Below are 15,622 nucleotides of genomic sequence, written 5' to 3'. Positions count from 1 at the left end.
CGCTTGAGGCAAAGACGGATCACTTCTGCGGCGGAACCTCTGCGCTGCGGGTCAAGTTGCATCTGGGGGCCGGTTTCACAACCGTACTCGGTGCGCTCTGCACAGCGCAGGCCGGGCTTTCGTCGCTTTCCCCCCCGGACTGGCTGGTTCTCTCTGCCATGGAGACGCTGGCGGCGGAGCTGGGAGCTTCAACTCCGGAGCAAGCGGCGGCTCCCGTAAACACGGTGGAGGTGAGAAGTTGGTAAAAGGAGAAGGAAGCAGGGGAGAGACGGGGGCGGCGCCTTGGCTGCCGAGGCGCCTCCTCGCTGGGGAAAACTAAATACGACGCCTCGGTGCGGCTTCAGGGGGACGCGCGCTCCGGCTTCCCGCTCCGGCTCTTTCGGGCCTTTGTTTGGCCCCCGAGGCAGAGGGAGGGAGTGCATGCGCAGAGCTCCCCTTTCACTCACCTGATACTCTCTTCCCCGTTTCGGGGATACAGCAGGGACAAGTCGGTTGGCGGGTCCCAGGGTAGTGATGGGATGGGAAACCTGTGGACCTCCAGGTGCTTTTTTTTAAAAGACTCCAGCTCCCATCTTCCCTGCCCTTTTGCCATGCTGAGTGGGCTGATGGGAGTTGGAGTCCAATAGCCTTTGGATGGTCACATGGTCCATATCCCTGGTGTATCTGCGCATCAGATGAACTGGAGTTTCCCCCTTTCAATATATTGTAATAGTGACTTGGACTTCCTTAATCTTCTTTAAGCTATCTTGGTAAACTTGTTGGTGGGAGAGGGGGCATTGTCCTTGCTGCTAGGTAAAGGTAAAGGGTCCCCTGACCATTAGGTCCAGTTGTGGCCAACTCTGGGGTTGCGGCGCTCATCTTGCTTTATTTGCCGAGGGAGCCGGCGTACAGCTTCTGGGTCATGTGGCCAGCATGACTAAGCCGCTTCTGGCGAACCAGAGCAGCGCACAGAAATGCTGTTTGCCTTCCCACTGGAGCGGTACCTATTTATCTACTTGCACTTTGATGTGCTTTCGAACTGCTAGGTTGGCAGGAGCAGGGACCGAGCAGCGGGAGCTCACCCCATCGCGGGGATTCGAACCACCGACCTTCTGATCAGCAAGTCCTAGGCTCTGTGGTTTAACCCACAGCGACACCCGCGTCTACTTACCTGTTAATCCAAATAGCACAAGGCACTTCCACCCGCTCTTGTCACATGGACGCTGTCCAGATAATGTTTGTTTGCTATCAAATAAAAAAATGCATGTTAAAAAAGAAAGAAAGAAAAGTTACTGTAGCACACATAGACAAAAGCCTACAAGCATTGCCATCTCTCTTTGTGACTCTGCTGTTCTGGATCTCCTATGACCGATAGCTTCCTAGGTCTTGAGGTTTGATGAGAAGTTTCAGGGGCTCTAGAAGAGAGGGGCTAAAGTGCAAGGGCTGAGCTGGTTTCTCTTTGGCTTAATGGGTTATTTTGCGATTTATCAGGAGGGCCATAGCTCAGTGGTGGAGCATCTGCTTTGCATGCAGAATGTCCCATAATCTCGTAAGTAGAGCTGGGAGAGACCCTTGCCTGAAACCCTGGAGCGCTGATGCCAGTAATGTAAGCTATGTACATTGCCTTGAATTCCATGATGGAAGAGAAGACGACACAAATGAACTTAATAAATAATTAGACCTCAGTCATCCACATCTGTGAGTTAGAGTAATTGACTTTAAGAGCTTGCTTGATGATCTAAAAAGTGTTATTACTACTAATAAGATCAGTATCAACCTACAAGTGAACTAAGCATTTTACATAGAAGCGTATATACCGGTTTAGCTTCTTGAAAATTGATTCTCCATCTTTTAAAAGTTGTTTTATGCTGTACCTTTTTTTTCAGGAAAAATGGAGATTACTTCCAGCGTTTCTGAAGGTTAGTATATTTGTGCAGTTGCCATTGATGGTATTTACAGGTTTTAATAAATTGAAGTAAATTGAAAATGAAAATCTGAAATATTCTCATTGTTTTCATTGATGATAAGTACTGCAAGCACTGAATATAGCTGGTGTACATTTTCAGTCATGTAAGTGCCCTTCTTTTAGGAAGCATAAATTCATTCTTTGAGTTGGTTGAAAAATTGGTTTTCATGAGTGATGTTTAAGATTTGGATGGTAAATTTTATTTTGAGTGCTAATTAAATGATGTCTCTTTATGCATTTGGATGTTTTTGTTCTGGGCTTTTTTTCTTTTTGTTTCTTTTTAATACCCCAGGTAATGTTCCTTTGTGATTATTTTAGGTGAAAGGTCTTGTAAAGCAGCACATAGATTCATTCAATTATTTCATCAATGTAGAGGTAAGCTTTCTTTTTTTTTTAAAGCAACAGCAGAAAGGTCAACACGTGTAATAAATTGCATGCCTTTCAGCTATGTGTAGACTTAGACTTCTTTTATTTCCAGATTAAGAAAATAATGAAAGCCAATGAGAAAATTACAAGTGATGCTGACCCAATGTGGTACTTAAAGTAAGTCTGACTTTGATTTTGGTGGTGGTGACAGAGAATGTGGGTGGATACCTGACATATGAGATTTGTGCTTCAATATCCTGATGTACGTTCTGTGTAGCCCTTAGCCCTTGGGTTAATCCATTTTAATTTAATAAAGCCCTTAAGGTAGTGGAAATCCTGTGTGGAGCAGCATAAATGTACAGAATGGTCTGTGGTGTCGGTGATCCATCTGAATAGGATTCAATTGCAATAAGGTCTGTTATGTTGTTTTTTGAAGTTTGGTTTAGGTTACATTTAGCTTTAGGCTTCATTCCTACTTACAGGTAGGCTGCCCATTCTGCTTCATGGACATGCACGCACCCTATCTTAAATGATACTCTTGCCTTACTGTTAACAGATGCAGGGAACCTTTGGCCCTTCAGATGTTGATGAACTGTAGCTCCCATCATCCCAGGCCATTGGCCCTACTTGCTGAGACTGATGAGAGTTGCAGTTCAGGGATATCTGGAGGGCCATTCATTCCTCACATCTGCTGTTAAGAGGGTTCCACCCCCTTTTGGTTCTATACAAAGAAAGATGCCAGCCCAGGAATCTTCCCATTCTTTGAGCAGAATCTGGTGAGCACTTGTATAGCTGAGGGGAAACTATCCCTTTATTTGCTCCCATGGTTCTTCTTATATATTTCTCATTGGTTTTTAATAAACCAAAGGTTTAACAAAATGGAATGTGAGTTGCCTATTTGGGCAACTGGGTTGTATCCCATTTTTAAGTTGGGTCTTTCATTGCAGATACCTCAATATATATGTGGGTACTCCAGATGTTGAAGAAAGCTTTAATGTAACAAGACCTGTTTCTCCTCATGAGGTATTTGCATCTGCTCAGCCTTTTTGTACCTTTGTGTGAACCAGATAATAGAGCTTCTTGGTGTAATTGATGACTATGAAAGAACTGTGACTGATTTTTGGTCATATTATGTCCCAAAGAGTATACTACTGTTGCATGGTGCATTTTTGTTACTCATATTTTGTCTCCCCAATGCTTTTCAACATCTTTATGCGCCCCCTCGCCCAGCTTGTCCGGAGTTTGGGCTGGGTTGCCATCAGTATGCTGATGACACCCAACTCTATCTGTTGATGGCTGGCCATCCTGACTCGGCCCCAGACACACTGACCAGATGTTTGGAAGCTGTGGATAGATGGTTACGTGGGAGCCGGTTGAAGCTAAATCCTTCGAAGACAGAGGTCCTGTGGCTGGGACGGGACGATATGGGATTGGGGGGGCAACTCCCATCTCTTGCAGGGGCGCAATTAGTGCCAGCACCGTCCGTTAAGAGTTTGGGTGTAATCTTCGACACCTCCCTTTCCATGGAGGCGCAGATTGCAGCTACAACAAAGGCGGCATTTTTCCATCTCCGCCAAGCTAAGCAGTTGGCTCCTTACCTCTCTCGCCCTGAGCTAGCCACTGTGATCCACGCGACGGTCACCTCCAGACTGGATTATTGTAACTCGCTCTACGTGGGGCTGCCCTTGAGACTGACCCAGAAACTCCAGCGGGTGCAGAATGCTGCAGCGAGACTCCTTACGGGGTCTTCGCTGCGAGATCACATCCATCCGGTGCTATACCAGCTGCACTGGCTCCCGGTGGAGTACAGGATCAGGTTTAAGGTGCTGGTTTTAACCTTTAAAGCCCTATACGGCCTAGGACCCTCGTACCTACGGGACCGCCTCTCCTGGTATGCCCCACAGAGAAACTTACGGTCTTCAAATAAAAACATCTTGAAGATCCCAGGCCACAGAGAAGTTAGGCTGGCCTCAACTAGAGCCAGGGCTTTTTCGGCCGTGGCTCCGATCTGGTGGAACACTCTGTCACAAGAGACCAGGGCACTTGACATCTTTCCGCAGGGCCTGCAAGACAGAACTGTTCCACCAGGCCTTTGGCCAGGGCACAGCCTGACTCCCTCCATCGGCAATCTTCGCAGAGCTCTGGCCCAATGGTTGCCAGTGGCTTGAATTAATTAATTTTATAATGAATGATTTTAGAGTGTTGTTTGTACTGTTTTATTGTTGTTAGCCGCCCTGAGCCCGGCTTCGGCTGGAGAGGGCGGGATATAAATAAAATTTATTATTATTATTATTATTATTATTATTATTCAGTTGTTAATTGTATATTGATGTCTGAAGCACCTGCAAGACTAGGTTAGACTTTGCACTGCTGCAAATAGTCAGATCTTTGGAGAGAGAAGTTACCATGTCTCATCTGAGGGAGGACTTGCATGTGCTGTGTGTGTTGCAATATATAGACTTGCTTCTTTTCAGTAACTTAAAAATAAAATATCTAGCAAATAAATTTTAGTCTCTGGGATTTTTAATGATTGAGGATTGGAAAAAGAACAAATATGAGGACTGCAAAGGAGTGTAGCGTCCCACCTGAAAAATATTTAACCGTGTGGCTCTTCTCTTTAAGTGTCGCTTGAGAGATATGACGTATTCTGCTCCAATTACTGTAGACATTGAATACACCCGAGGTAGCCAGAGGATTATTCGCAATGCATTACCTGTTGGCAGGTAAGTTACCAATATAAAGATAAATACTACTTTTGTGTGTTGGTCACGTTCTGTGTTAATTGCTGTGATAAAATGTGAGAGACTTGTTTTGCTTTTAATCAAAGAGGGCAATCCAGTCTATACTCTGAGCCTGCAAGGTAATTTTTACTTTGTTGTTCTTGCAGGATGCCAGTAATGTTGCGAAGTTCCAATTGTGTTCTTACTGGAAAAACTCCAGCAGAATTTGCCAAGCTTAATGAATGCCCTTTAGATCCAGGTAACAACATTTTCTAATAGTGTTTGTTCCTTTTGAATGAGTTGTGATCCCTTTTGCTATGTTACTCAATGGAGCCTTCTAACACGTGAGCCGCTACAGATTATGGAATGAGAGATTTTCAGACTGTAGAGGGGTCTTAGTGAAGTTTCTGCTTTGATTAGAGCAGTTTACTAAGGTTCCTACCCAGGGACAGGGAAGTACCATTGGTAGCTGCAAGCCTTGTCATCTACTTGCTGTACAGATTTCCCAAGTATTCCTGGAATCTTCCAAGACTTCGTCTATGCCGCTTCTGGTTTCAGGAGGTCATGATAGCACAGTGGAGAATTTCACTAGATAGCCATCTTAAGTACATAGTTCATACTGAGGGAAGTAGGTCCATGCATTAAGGTGCCTTCTTCGGTTTACTGAAGGCATTGTATAGCAGTCTCTGCAATTACAAGTGGAATCAGAGATTTCCTCACTAAATACTGCAGGCCAGTGTAGTTGACAAAGCAAAAATGTACATTTCAGAGGTTTGCAAAGTCCATTAATGTTTAAAACTAATGTCCGTCGTGATTTTCCATTCTCCATTGGACAGGTGGCTACTTCATTGTCAAAGGTGTAGAGAAGGTAATTCTTATTCAAGAGCAGTTATCGAAAAACAGAATAATTGTGGAAGCTGACAGAAAAGGAACGGTTGGCGCATCAGTTACCAGGTAAACTCCTTAGTAACTGCAGGCTGGTTTCCTATGATACCATGTCTGGGATCAAAATAATTACTTTAGGCACAGCCAGGAGTCTGGGCATGCCTAGTATGATGAGGGTGCTATTTATGCCTTACTTTTCCTCCAAGGTGGCATAGACAGCTTTCTCCCTTCTCCGTTTATCCTCATAGTCCTTACAACAACTAGGTGAGGAAAGTTAGGCTGAGAGAGCATGATTGGCCCAAGGTCACTCAGTGAAGCTTCATGGCTGAGCAGGGATTTGAGCCTACACCTCCTTGGTCTTAGTCCAACACATTAACCACTGCACCACACAGATTCCCCACTTTTTTTATTTGAAAAAAGTGGCACCCTGCTCAGTGCCATATAACAAACTGCTTTTGAACATTACTTAACTGAAAAGCGTCTTTCTATATTTCATTGTGGTGGCTGGGTGAGTTTGAGAAACATGAGTTCAAAGTTCCACTGAGTGTACAGAACTAGTACGCTCATACGAAGAACATAGAAAGAGCCTTGTGTCTGAATACGTATTTCATGCACATTTGGTAACCATTTGTTAAACGTAATTCCAAATGTTTGCAGCTTGGTCCTTAAAAATAACAGAGCAGAAGTTCAAACAGAGCTTTGTGGGAGGGGGGGAACCACTTTGGTTAGTCTAAAATAAGTGGATCAGTGGAAAATGCGGAGCTTGCTGTATTTTAAGTGCTCCGAAAAATGCAACATGCCTGTGTTCTGAAAACGCCGGCAGATAGTCAGACAAAATTATTTATTTAATCCCTATAAACCAAGAATTAAATATGGTACAAAAGACAGAATAGATAAACGCTTACAGTAGGGGTGGAGAACAGATGGCTCTCCAGATGTTGCTGGACTCCAGCTCCCTTCAGCCCCAGCTAGCATGGCCAGCAGCATCCGGAGGCTGATAGGTTTCCCTTCCCTGGCTTACAGGTTTGCAATCAAAGAAGACATGAATTGGAAGGAGGTTGGCACAGTAATAGGATCCCAGGTTTTATGCACAAAAAAACTTTAGCAATCCTGTGTTCTGATGTGCAAGATACTGTTTTTTTTAAGCCATAATAAGTTTTCCCCCTCGCTGTCAGGGTTTGTAGAATTAATGAGGTATTTCCTTTTCTTTTTACAAATGTGCAGTTCTACTCATGAGAAGAAGAGCAGAACTAATATAACTGTGAAGCAAGGAAGATTTTACCTTAAGCATAACACCCTGTCGGAAGATATTCCCATTGCAATAATCTTCAAGGTAATTTTTTAAAAGAACAATCTCCATTATCAGGGCTTGAAGTACAATCCTGTATGTGTCACTGAGTTCAGTGGGGCTTTCTCACAGGTAAGTCAGTATAAGATTACAGCCTTAGAACAGTTTATAGAAGGACTTCAAATACTTAGTATAAAGGGGAAAATAATAGAATCGTAGAATTTTAGAGTTGGAAGCGGCCACAAGGGTCAATTAGTCTAGCCCCTGCAATGCAGAATTTTTTTTTGCCCAACATGGACCTCAAACCCACAACCCTGAGGTCAGGAGTCTCAATATTTATTTTATTTTTGTTCTTTGTCTATGTGCAAGTTTCTTTTAGCTGTTTGCTCTGCACCGTAGGAAACTTTTATTTGCTAGTCTTGAAGTGTTGGGTTATACCTTGACATAATGTGAGGCTCATCTTTGGCACAATTACCATTACAGTGGTAACTCGGGTTACATACGCTTCAGGTTACAGACTCCACTAACCCAGAAATAGTACCTGGGGTTAAGAACTTTGCTTCAGGATGAGAACAGAAATCGCCCGGCAGCAGCAGCAGGAGGCTAAAGTGATACCTCAGGTTAAGAACAGTTTCTGGTTAAGAACTGACCTCCAGAACGAATTAAGTTCTTAACCCGAGGTACCACTGTAACTTTTGCCTGGGTTTTTTTAAGAAGAGTAGAAGAAGAAGAGTTTGGATTTGATATCCTGCTTTACCACTACCCGAAGGAGTCTAACTTTCTCCTTTCCCTTCTTCCCCCACAACAAACACTCTGTGAGGTGAGTGGGGCTGAGAGACTTCAGAGAAGTGTGACTGGCCCAAGGTCACCCAGCAGCTGCATGTGGAGGAGCAGAGACGCGAACCCGGTTCCCCAGATTACGAGACTCTTAACCACTGCACCACACTGGCTCTCCATTTTTATTTTAAGCTAATAAAAATGGAAAAGGAGGAAAAGGCGGGGGTAGGAGAGATGGGGGCGGGAATAAAAGTGAGTTGCAGGCAGGGATGTTTGAGGATTTCAATGTGCAGATTGGAACTTAATTTTTCAGTACTTTTGCACTTCCTGAAATTTCCTATATAGTTATTGGTTCAAAAATAGTATCAAGATGCCTTGAGAGAATGCATACCTTGAGAGAATTCAATTTTTCATGTGGATTTTTTTCTTTAAGATTTGACTGGAATCTTTCCCAGTGAGAGCATCAGCTATTGGCCAGAATGTTGCCTTGGTCATATTGGTTCTATATTTAGTTCATTTCCTGTTTTATATAATGTATTCAGCTGCTAGAACAGGACTTTAGGGATTGTGCCAAACAATACCCTAAAAAGATCACAGAGCACTGCCAGAAGAGGGCAGCACTTGCTTGTAACTTAACTGTGTAAATAATGCTGTGTGGATGTAACAGGGTGGAATTTGTGGACTGGGTTGCTACCTTATCCATTTTAAGGTAGAACATCTATAATGGTTAAGGGTCTACTGCACGGGATGCTAATTTGTGTCGCTCCCAATCACATTATACTTTAAAATAATTCCTTCCATTTATAAAAAAAAATATTAATTAGGAATGTACTGCATAGAGAAGTAATGTCTAACCCTTCATCCTACTGCAACTGTAACCACACATCTGGTGGTACAAGTAGAATTATAAAAACGTTTCCATTGGCACCAAGTTGTGACAGCAAAAAAATTATGCCAAAAGCAGGGCTAGCATTTGGTGCTGGATTTAAATCCAGTGCTGACAGCATGCCCCACTCTTCACAGGGATTGGCTCTGATCAGGTACTCTTCACAGGAGCCAATCCTGTGGAGCTCTTCTTGCAGGCATTGGCAGAATTTAAAGGACACAAAATCTTCCCCATGCCTGCTTTAGAATGTCTGTAAACCACGAGGCTTGTGGAAGTAACACCCCCCACAGCGTGATTTTATTTCTGCATCACACTATAGTTGACCACTGTGGGAGGAGTTAAGAATAAACATTTTATTATTTTCTTGTACTTTTTTTTGTTCGATATGGTGAGGATCAGCTGGAGCCCTGAGTAAAAATCTAGGGCCAATTGCCACTGTTTTACACAGACTTCATGTGCACTTCTCCAAGACTTAATCAATGGAATAATCTCCAAAGCCTACCTGAGGCCATTTCTCCCCTTATTTTAAAAAAAAGCAGAAGTGCCTTCTTGAGGATTCTGTAAGGAGGAATATATTATATCAGTGGCAATTAAAGTTTAATTATAATTCTTTGGGGGATTAGTTCAATTGAGTTCACTTGGAAATGAGCAAGTTTGTATCTAGTACCATTTGACTGATTAGTTGGGCTGCTGATTGGATATACTGGGGAAATAATTGATTTATAAATAAACATTAATTCATTTATCTTGTACAGCTTTTGAATGAATGAATTGATCAGTGGGCATACCAGGGAAATAAATAAATTTCTGTTTGTGAATAAATACATTTATATTTACTCTCTTTTGGAGATAACTACTTGGGTTGTTGATTGGTGGGTACATTGGGGTAATAACTCATGAACAGCAAATGCTACTCAGAACAACAGACAGCCCCAAAAATTACTTCCCCAAAACGACCTAAGCCATTCTTATGTATGATGGAAGCCATCCAGAGTGGCTGTGGTAACCCAGTCAGATGGGTGGGGTATAAATAATAAAATCATCATCATTATTAGAAAAAAGCTGGCACCCCCTAAAAGAACAAGGCAACTCCCATCCACATAATTCATCCCAGTAAACCCCAGAAGCAATCCCCAATAATGCCAGTGGCGCTGTGGGTTAAACCACAGAGCCTAGGACTTGCTGATCAAAAGGTCGGCGGTTCGAATCCCCGTGATGGGGTGAGCTCCCGTTGCTCGGTCCCTGCTCCTGCCAACCTAGCAATTTGAAAGCACATCAAAGTGCAAGTAGAAAAATAGGTACTGCTCTGGCAGGAAGGTAAACGGCGTTTCTGTGCGCTGCTCTAGTTCGCCAGAACTTAGTCATGCTGGCCACATGACTCAGAAGCTGTACACCGGCTCCCTCGGCCAATAAAGCGAGATGAGCGCCGCAACCCCAGAGTTGGTCACGACTAGACCTAATGGTCAGTGGTCCCTTTACCTTTTTAAGGAACCTGAATACAGTCAGTAATTAGGAGGCAGTGGTTCTGGAGATGCTGTTGTGAAGAGGGCAGCAGAGGAAATCAGTCACACACTGGCCAGAGGAGAGTTACTCACAAACCCCTTGAGATAACTCCACAGCCTTCCAGGGGTCTGCAGCCCACTGATCTATATCTAGTACTGTCAGAAAGCTGTTATACTGGTGCATGTCTTCCAGCATGGTGCTCAGCACATGCACTCCCACCCAAGGGTTCTTTTTTATGGCTGCAAATCATTTTGAGTGGTACATAATGGAAATATAAATAATATAAATAGAGCTGCTTTGTAAGCTGCACGTGCTTGGAATGTCAAGCCGTGTCTAAGCTATCACATTCACATTCCGGAGGGAGCTGCAATCTGCTGCCATTCCTCGTATATGCAACTGCTTCAGATGCAACTGAATTCTCAGCACGTGTGTGCATGCAGTGTAATAGGTGAAATGGCCTTTAAAATTGTGACACCCCGCAGCAAGGACTATAGTTTTGTAGCTAGGGAGTCTGGGACCAAGGGACTGGAAGCTTTCATCTAAAGCCAGGGGTGGAGAACTTGCTTGGGAAGCCAGATGATATTGGACTCTCAGTTGCATTGGCCATGCTGGTTATTGGGAATCCAGAAACATCTGGAGGACGACACAGAGGTTTCCCAGCTCTGCTCTAAAGCAGCTATAGTTGCCTGATGCCTCCTACTCGTGTCTGTTATCTGGGGGAAGGAGTTGCAAGGGAGAGGGCAAAGCCGTAGGCAGTACTATTTAAAGTCCTTCGTTGACATGCTTAGCTTGAGCATTAGGGACAACTTCTTCTACCCTACCCTCAACTGCTTGCTGCATGGCCAGGGGTGTTGTAGGTGGAGTTGTTATCAGCAGTAAAATCAGCTGTTTAGAGCACCACTACTGTCACTTAGCTGTGTGGGGTCTGGAACATCTTCAGGGCACTGGGAGTATGCATTTCAGAGCATGCCATGTGCTGCCTTCTGTAATGTGTAATTTCCTAAACAACATTTTGTAGGGGCCAATGGCTGCAGCAAATGCTTTCTAAAAGGAATAGGCCCAGTGATCACATTTAATTTAATTAGGTAGTAATTTAATACAATTTAAAGAGAATGTGAGTTGGAGGTGCATTGTCTGTTTACAGTGAGCCCAAGAGTACACTGTGTGTTCGCTGGTGTATCTTTGTTATGCCTAGTTTAAAGATAAATATTAATGCAAGGCATAGCTTTTCACCCTTCCAACTTCTGAGAAGCATATTGTAGCTCTGCCAAAAAGAGGTGTTATTGACTTTATTCCCTGTTTCTTGATATGGCAGGACTCCAGACAAATATGTGAAAGGAGAAGCTTTAGCATTATCTAGAACGTACAAAGGCCCGCACTGCTGGCTGCTGCCTTGAAACACTTTATTCACAGAGAGATTGGGGAGATTTTCCTTTCTAAACCTGTTAAACATTTTCTTAACATATTAAGCCTCTTTTACAATATCAGCTATAACCTGGTGCTTAAGGATCTGTGGGGAAAAAACAAGATAAAATGGCTTTCAAGACGGCTTTCTGTGTGAAATCCTTTTTCTTTGCCTTCCCTTTCCCTCTCCCCAACCCATGAGAGGCAACTTGTGAGGCAATTTACCAGTGCCTTCGATTAAGTGCACCTGCCTGGGGACGGAGCAGAGCTGCCTCCAGGTTTGAGGGTTCCTGGACAAAGTGCCCTCTAGTGGGTGCCAGTTATCTCTGACAGGATTTTGTGACCTTGGCAAAAATTCTTTGGGCAGGCAGACATGTAGCCACTATTATGCCTTGCCGCCATTATACAGTGGTACCTCAGGTTACATACACTTCAGGATACATACGCTTCAGGTTACAGACTCCGCTAACCCAGAAATAGTGCTTCAGGTTAAAAACTTTGCTTCAGGATAAGAACAGAAATCGTGCTCCGGCGGCGCGGCAGCAGCAGGAGGCCCCATTAGCTAAAGTGGTGCTTCAGGTTAAGAACAGTTTCAGGTTAAGAACTGACCTGCGGAACGAACCACTGTAATGCAATGCAGGGGGTTTGGCCCTTGGAGCCCCTTCCAACTCCATGATTCTATAATTTCCTACACTGTGTCATTGACACTGTGGGAAATTAAAACAATGGTTCCAAGTACCCTCACATGGGGCCCAATGGAGCAGCATTGACTCTCGGCTTGAGGAAGCAGACCTCAGCGCAGTTATGGTTGGACCTGCCATGGTGTTGGGACCCCAGCAGCTGCCTGAAGATGTCGTGTGCTGACATTGAGCTTGGTTGGGGAAATCTTACCAGAATGCATTTTAAGGCAATGGAAGAAATGTGGGGGAGGTTAATTCAGCACAGTACAGGTGCAAGGCTGCCGATTGGCTGGCAGCGTCCACATGATGTTCATGAGTTCCATGCCACCTGCACAGGGCATGCTGGAGGAGCGTCTCCACTCCCCGTCGTTCTACCCGGACACTGAGGTCCAGCGCTGAGGGCCTTCTGGAGGTTCCCTCACTGCGAGAAGCCAAGTTACAGGGAACCAGGCAGAGGGCCTTCTCAGTGGTGGCACCCACCCTGTGGAACGCCCTCCCATCAGATGTCAAAGAGAAAAACAACTACCAGACTTTTAGAAGACATCTGAAGGCAGCCCTATTTAGGGAAGCTTTTAATGTTTGATGTATTACGGTATTTTAATATTTTGTGGGAAGCCGCCCATAGTGGCTGGGGAAGCCCAGCCAGATGGGCAGGGTAAAAATATGTTTTTATTATCTTATTATTATTATACCCCCCCACACACTTTCTCTACTTCAATAGCACCAAGTCACCCCTCCGTCAGGCAGCAGTGTTCAGTGGCAAATGTTGGCAGCCTCCTGTGAACCACCTAACTGAGCAGCTACTGCTGAAAAAGGGAGCTAATCATCACCAGCTATGCACAAAATCGTTAGCAAGTTTGCATAACTTGAGAGAGAGGGTGTGTGTATAAAAAGATACCATTCATTCCTTTCCTGTAGCTCTTCAACAGGCTTCCTCTGTTGCATTTGTCCCATACAAATACTGCAGCAGAGCATTGCTTCTTATTAAACTATATGAGGTTTCTTCTGCAAATGAGCTGCCAATAGCGTTACTCTGCTCCTTTCGTTTGTGTTTCCTGCTGCTGCTGCTGCTTTGGCTTATCAAGATTTCCATTTCATAGTTTGAGTATGTGCTGCTGCCAGTGCCAGATGGCCCTGTTTCTGAGAGAAGTCGCTTTGGGTTAGGAGTAACACTGACTACAATGGCAAAATTAGCATAAGCAAATGTCAGCAAGTTAGCACCAAGCCAACATTCTTTCTCTCCTTTTCTACCTTTTCTTTTTCTTCCCTCTTCTAGGCTATGGGCGTCGAGAGTGACCAGGAGATTGTGCAGATGATTGGTACAGAGGAGCATGTGATGGCTGCATTTGGTCCCAGCTTGGAGGAGTGCCAAAAAGCTCAGATTTTCACACAGATGCAGGTGTGTGACATTTCGAGCATCCATCTAAGAAGAAAATGGCTTCTTGGTTTTGCTTGTTGTGAGCTGATGGAACGGCTCAGAGAATGCAGTGGCCACAGTCTTCTGTTTGTCAAGCCCCTTTGCTTTCTGTAGATTGCAAAAGTTACCGTATTTTTTGCTCTATAAGACTTACTTTTTTCCCCCTCCTAAAAAGTAAGGGGAAATGTGTGTGCGTCTTATGGAGCGAATGCAGGCTGTGCAGCTATCCCAGAAGCCAGAACAGCAAGAGGGATTGCTGCTTTCACTACATAGCGATCCCTCTTGCTTTTCTGGCTTCTGAGATTTAGAATATTTTTTTTCTTGTTTTCCTCCTCCCAAAACTAGGTGCGTCTTATAGAGTGAAAAATACGGTATTTTCCAAGTAAGAAAGTCCATCTCTGAGAGCTGATCTGTGCATTTCTCAGGCTGAGGTGGAAGAGTTTTGGGCATGGCTAAAAGTGGACATAGGTCGAACATTACGGTGCAAAAGATGGAGAAATTGTTTGGGAGGACTGTGTAAGTAAGCAGCAAAATAAGCATGACCTCAAGAGATCATTTTATACATTTTGACTGCAGCTGTTCTTTCCTGTTTCAGTCCTTCTCAGAGTCCAGTTCTTTATTAACAAATTTCTACTTTGGCTTGCATGATTCGCAGAAATGTTGGGTATGCTTGAGCCTTTTCAGACAGGAGTTATTACAACAGTAGTCACTAGAGGACCACTGACCATGGGTTTTTGTTCATGGAAGGTTAAAACCATACTAGGAAATATAATTATTGTTAGTATTGTTAGTTGTGTACCTTTGAGCAGTATCCAAAGAGTAATTCCGTTAGTGCAAGGACTTCTGGCTGTGCAACGGAACTTCCTCCTCACTCCTCTCCCTGCCTCCCTCCACATGCCCCCTAAACCAGTTTGAGGGGTGACCCCAACCCTCTGGAGCAGATTTGGGGGAGGTGCTGGGGGATTACTAGGAGCGGAGAGAGAGAGGAATATCCGTGGTGCAAACAGAAATCCTTGTGCTAATAGATCTTCCTCGTTCGATACCAGTCGCAGATTGGCCTAGTCCATTTTCACTGGTCATCTTATTAAAGAAGCATCTTACGCTGCTGTCTTGTTTTACATTTTAAAAACTTAGGTTTTGGCATGCTAATTATCTTGTTCATACGCAGTCATCTGTTGTTAATATGCAATGTCATTCCCGGAAAGCGGAGAGTTTTCAATTTGTACTATGCTAATTTGGATTTGGATTTCACTTTACAGGCACTGAAGTATCTGGGAAATAAGGTCCGAAGGCAGAGAATGTGGGGAGGACCCAAAAAAACCAAGATGGAAGAAGCAAGAGAGCTGCTGGCAACAACCATTCTTGCCCATGTCCCTGTATGACCATAAATCTTAGATTTTGGGGCAGGGGTGTGTGGGCTGAAATAGGATTCTTACCATACAAGACCAGAGGGGGTTGAATCTCCTCTGGCAGAGCACCTTCACTAATCCGTGCTGAACTTGTGAGGGTGACTGTATCTTCACCTGTTGTTCATCATCCCAGTCTTATTTAGGAAGGCACCTCAGGAAGAGCTGCTGTTTAGTTCTATTGTTAGTTCTTTGTGTATTAGAGAAGGAGTCAGATACTTCCTGCTCCTGAGCTAATACCTGCGTTGATTAGCATTCTGATTCATTATTTTTTGCATGCAGCAGGAGGGTATGTGCAGCTCTGTGTGTGATTCTCTGCACACTAACCTGTGATTATTGGTGTTG

At 44.1% G+C, this 15,622-nt stretch overlaps 1 protein-coding gene across 1 annotated transcript in view; it reads left to right on the top strand.

Annotated features, from left to right (window-relative positions):
• The first annotated feature begins 100 nt into the window (after positions 1 to 100).
• POLR3B (RNA polymerase III subunit B) overlaps positions 101 to 15,622 on the top strand; it is a 59,659-nt gene continuing 44,137 nt past the window's right edge. The window contains exons 1-11 of the mRNA XM_083400199.1: positions 101 to 230; positions 1,866 to 1,898; positions 2,264 to 2,320; positions 2,424 to 2,488; positions 3,259 to 3,334; positions 4,934 to 5,034; positions 5,199 to 5,290; positions 5,868 to 5,985; positions 7,141 to 7,249; positions 13,731 to 13,853; positions 15,131 to 15,247. Coding sequence (XP_083256325.1) covers positions 159 to 230; positions 1,866 to 1,898; positions 2,264 to 2,320; positions 2,424 to 2,488; positions 3,259 to 3,334; positions 4,934 to 5,034; positions 5,199 to 5,290; positions 5,868 to 5,985; positions 7,141 to 7,249; positions 13,731 to 13,853; positions 15,131 to 15,247 — 963 coding nt within the window. The 5' untranslated portion in view covers positions 101 to 158. The remainder of the gene's footprint in view (positions 231 to 1,865; positions 1,899 to 2,263; positions 2,321 to 2,423; positions 2,489 to 3,258; positions 3,335 to 4,933; positions 5,035 to 5,198; positions 5,291 to 5,867; positions 5,986 to 7,140; positions 7,250 to 13,730; positions 13,854 to 15,130; positions 15,248 to 15,622) is intronic.

This window comes from Podarcis tiliguerta (genome assembly GCF_965153285.1).
Source record: "Podarcis tiliguerta genome assembly, chromosome: 10".
Lineage (NCBI taxonomy): Eukaryota > Metazoa > Chordata > Lepidosauria > Squamata > Lacertidae > Podarcis > Podarcis tiliguerta.
The sequence above is the reverse complement of the archived record's forward strand: the minus strand, read 5'-3'. Positions and strand labels throughout refer to the sequence as shown.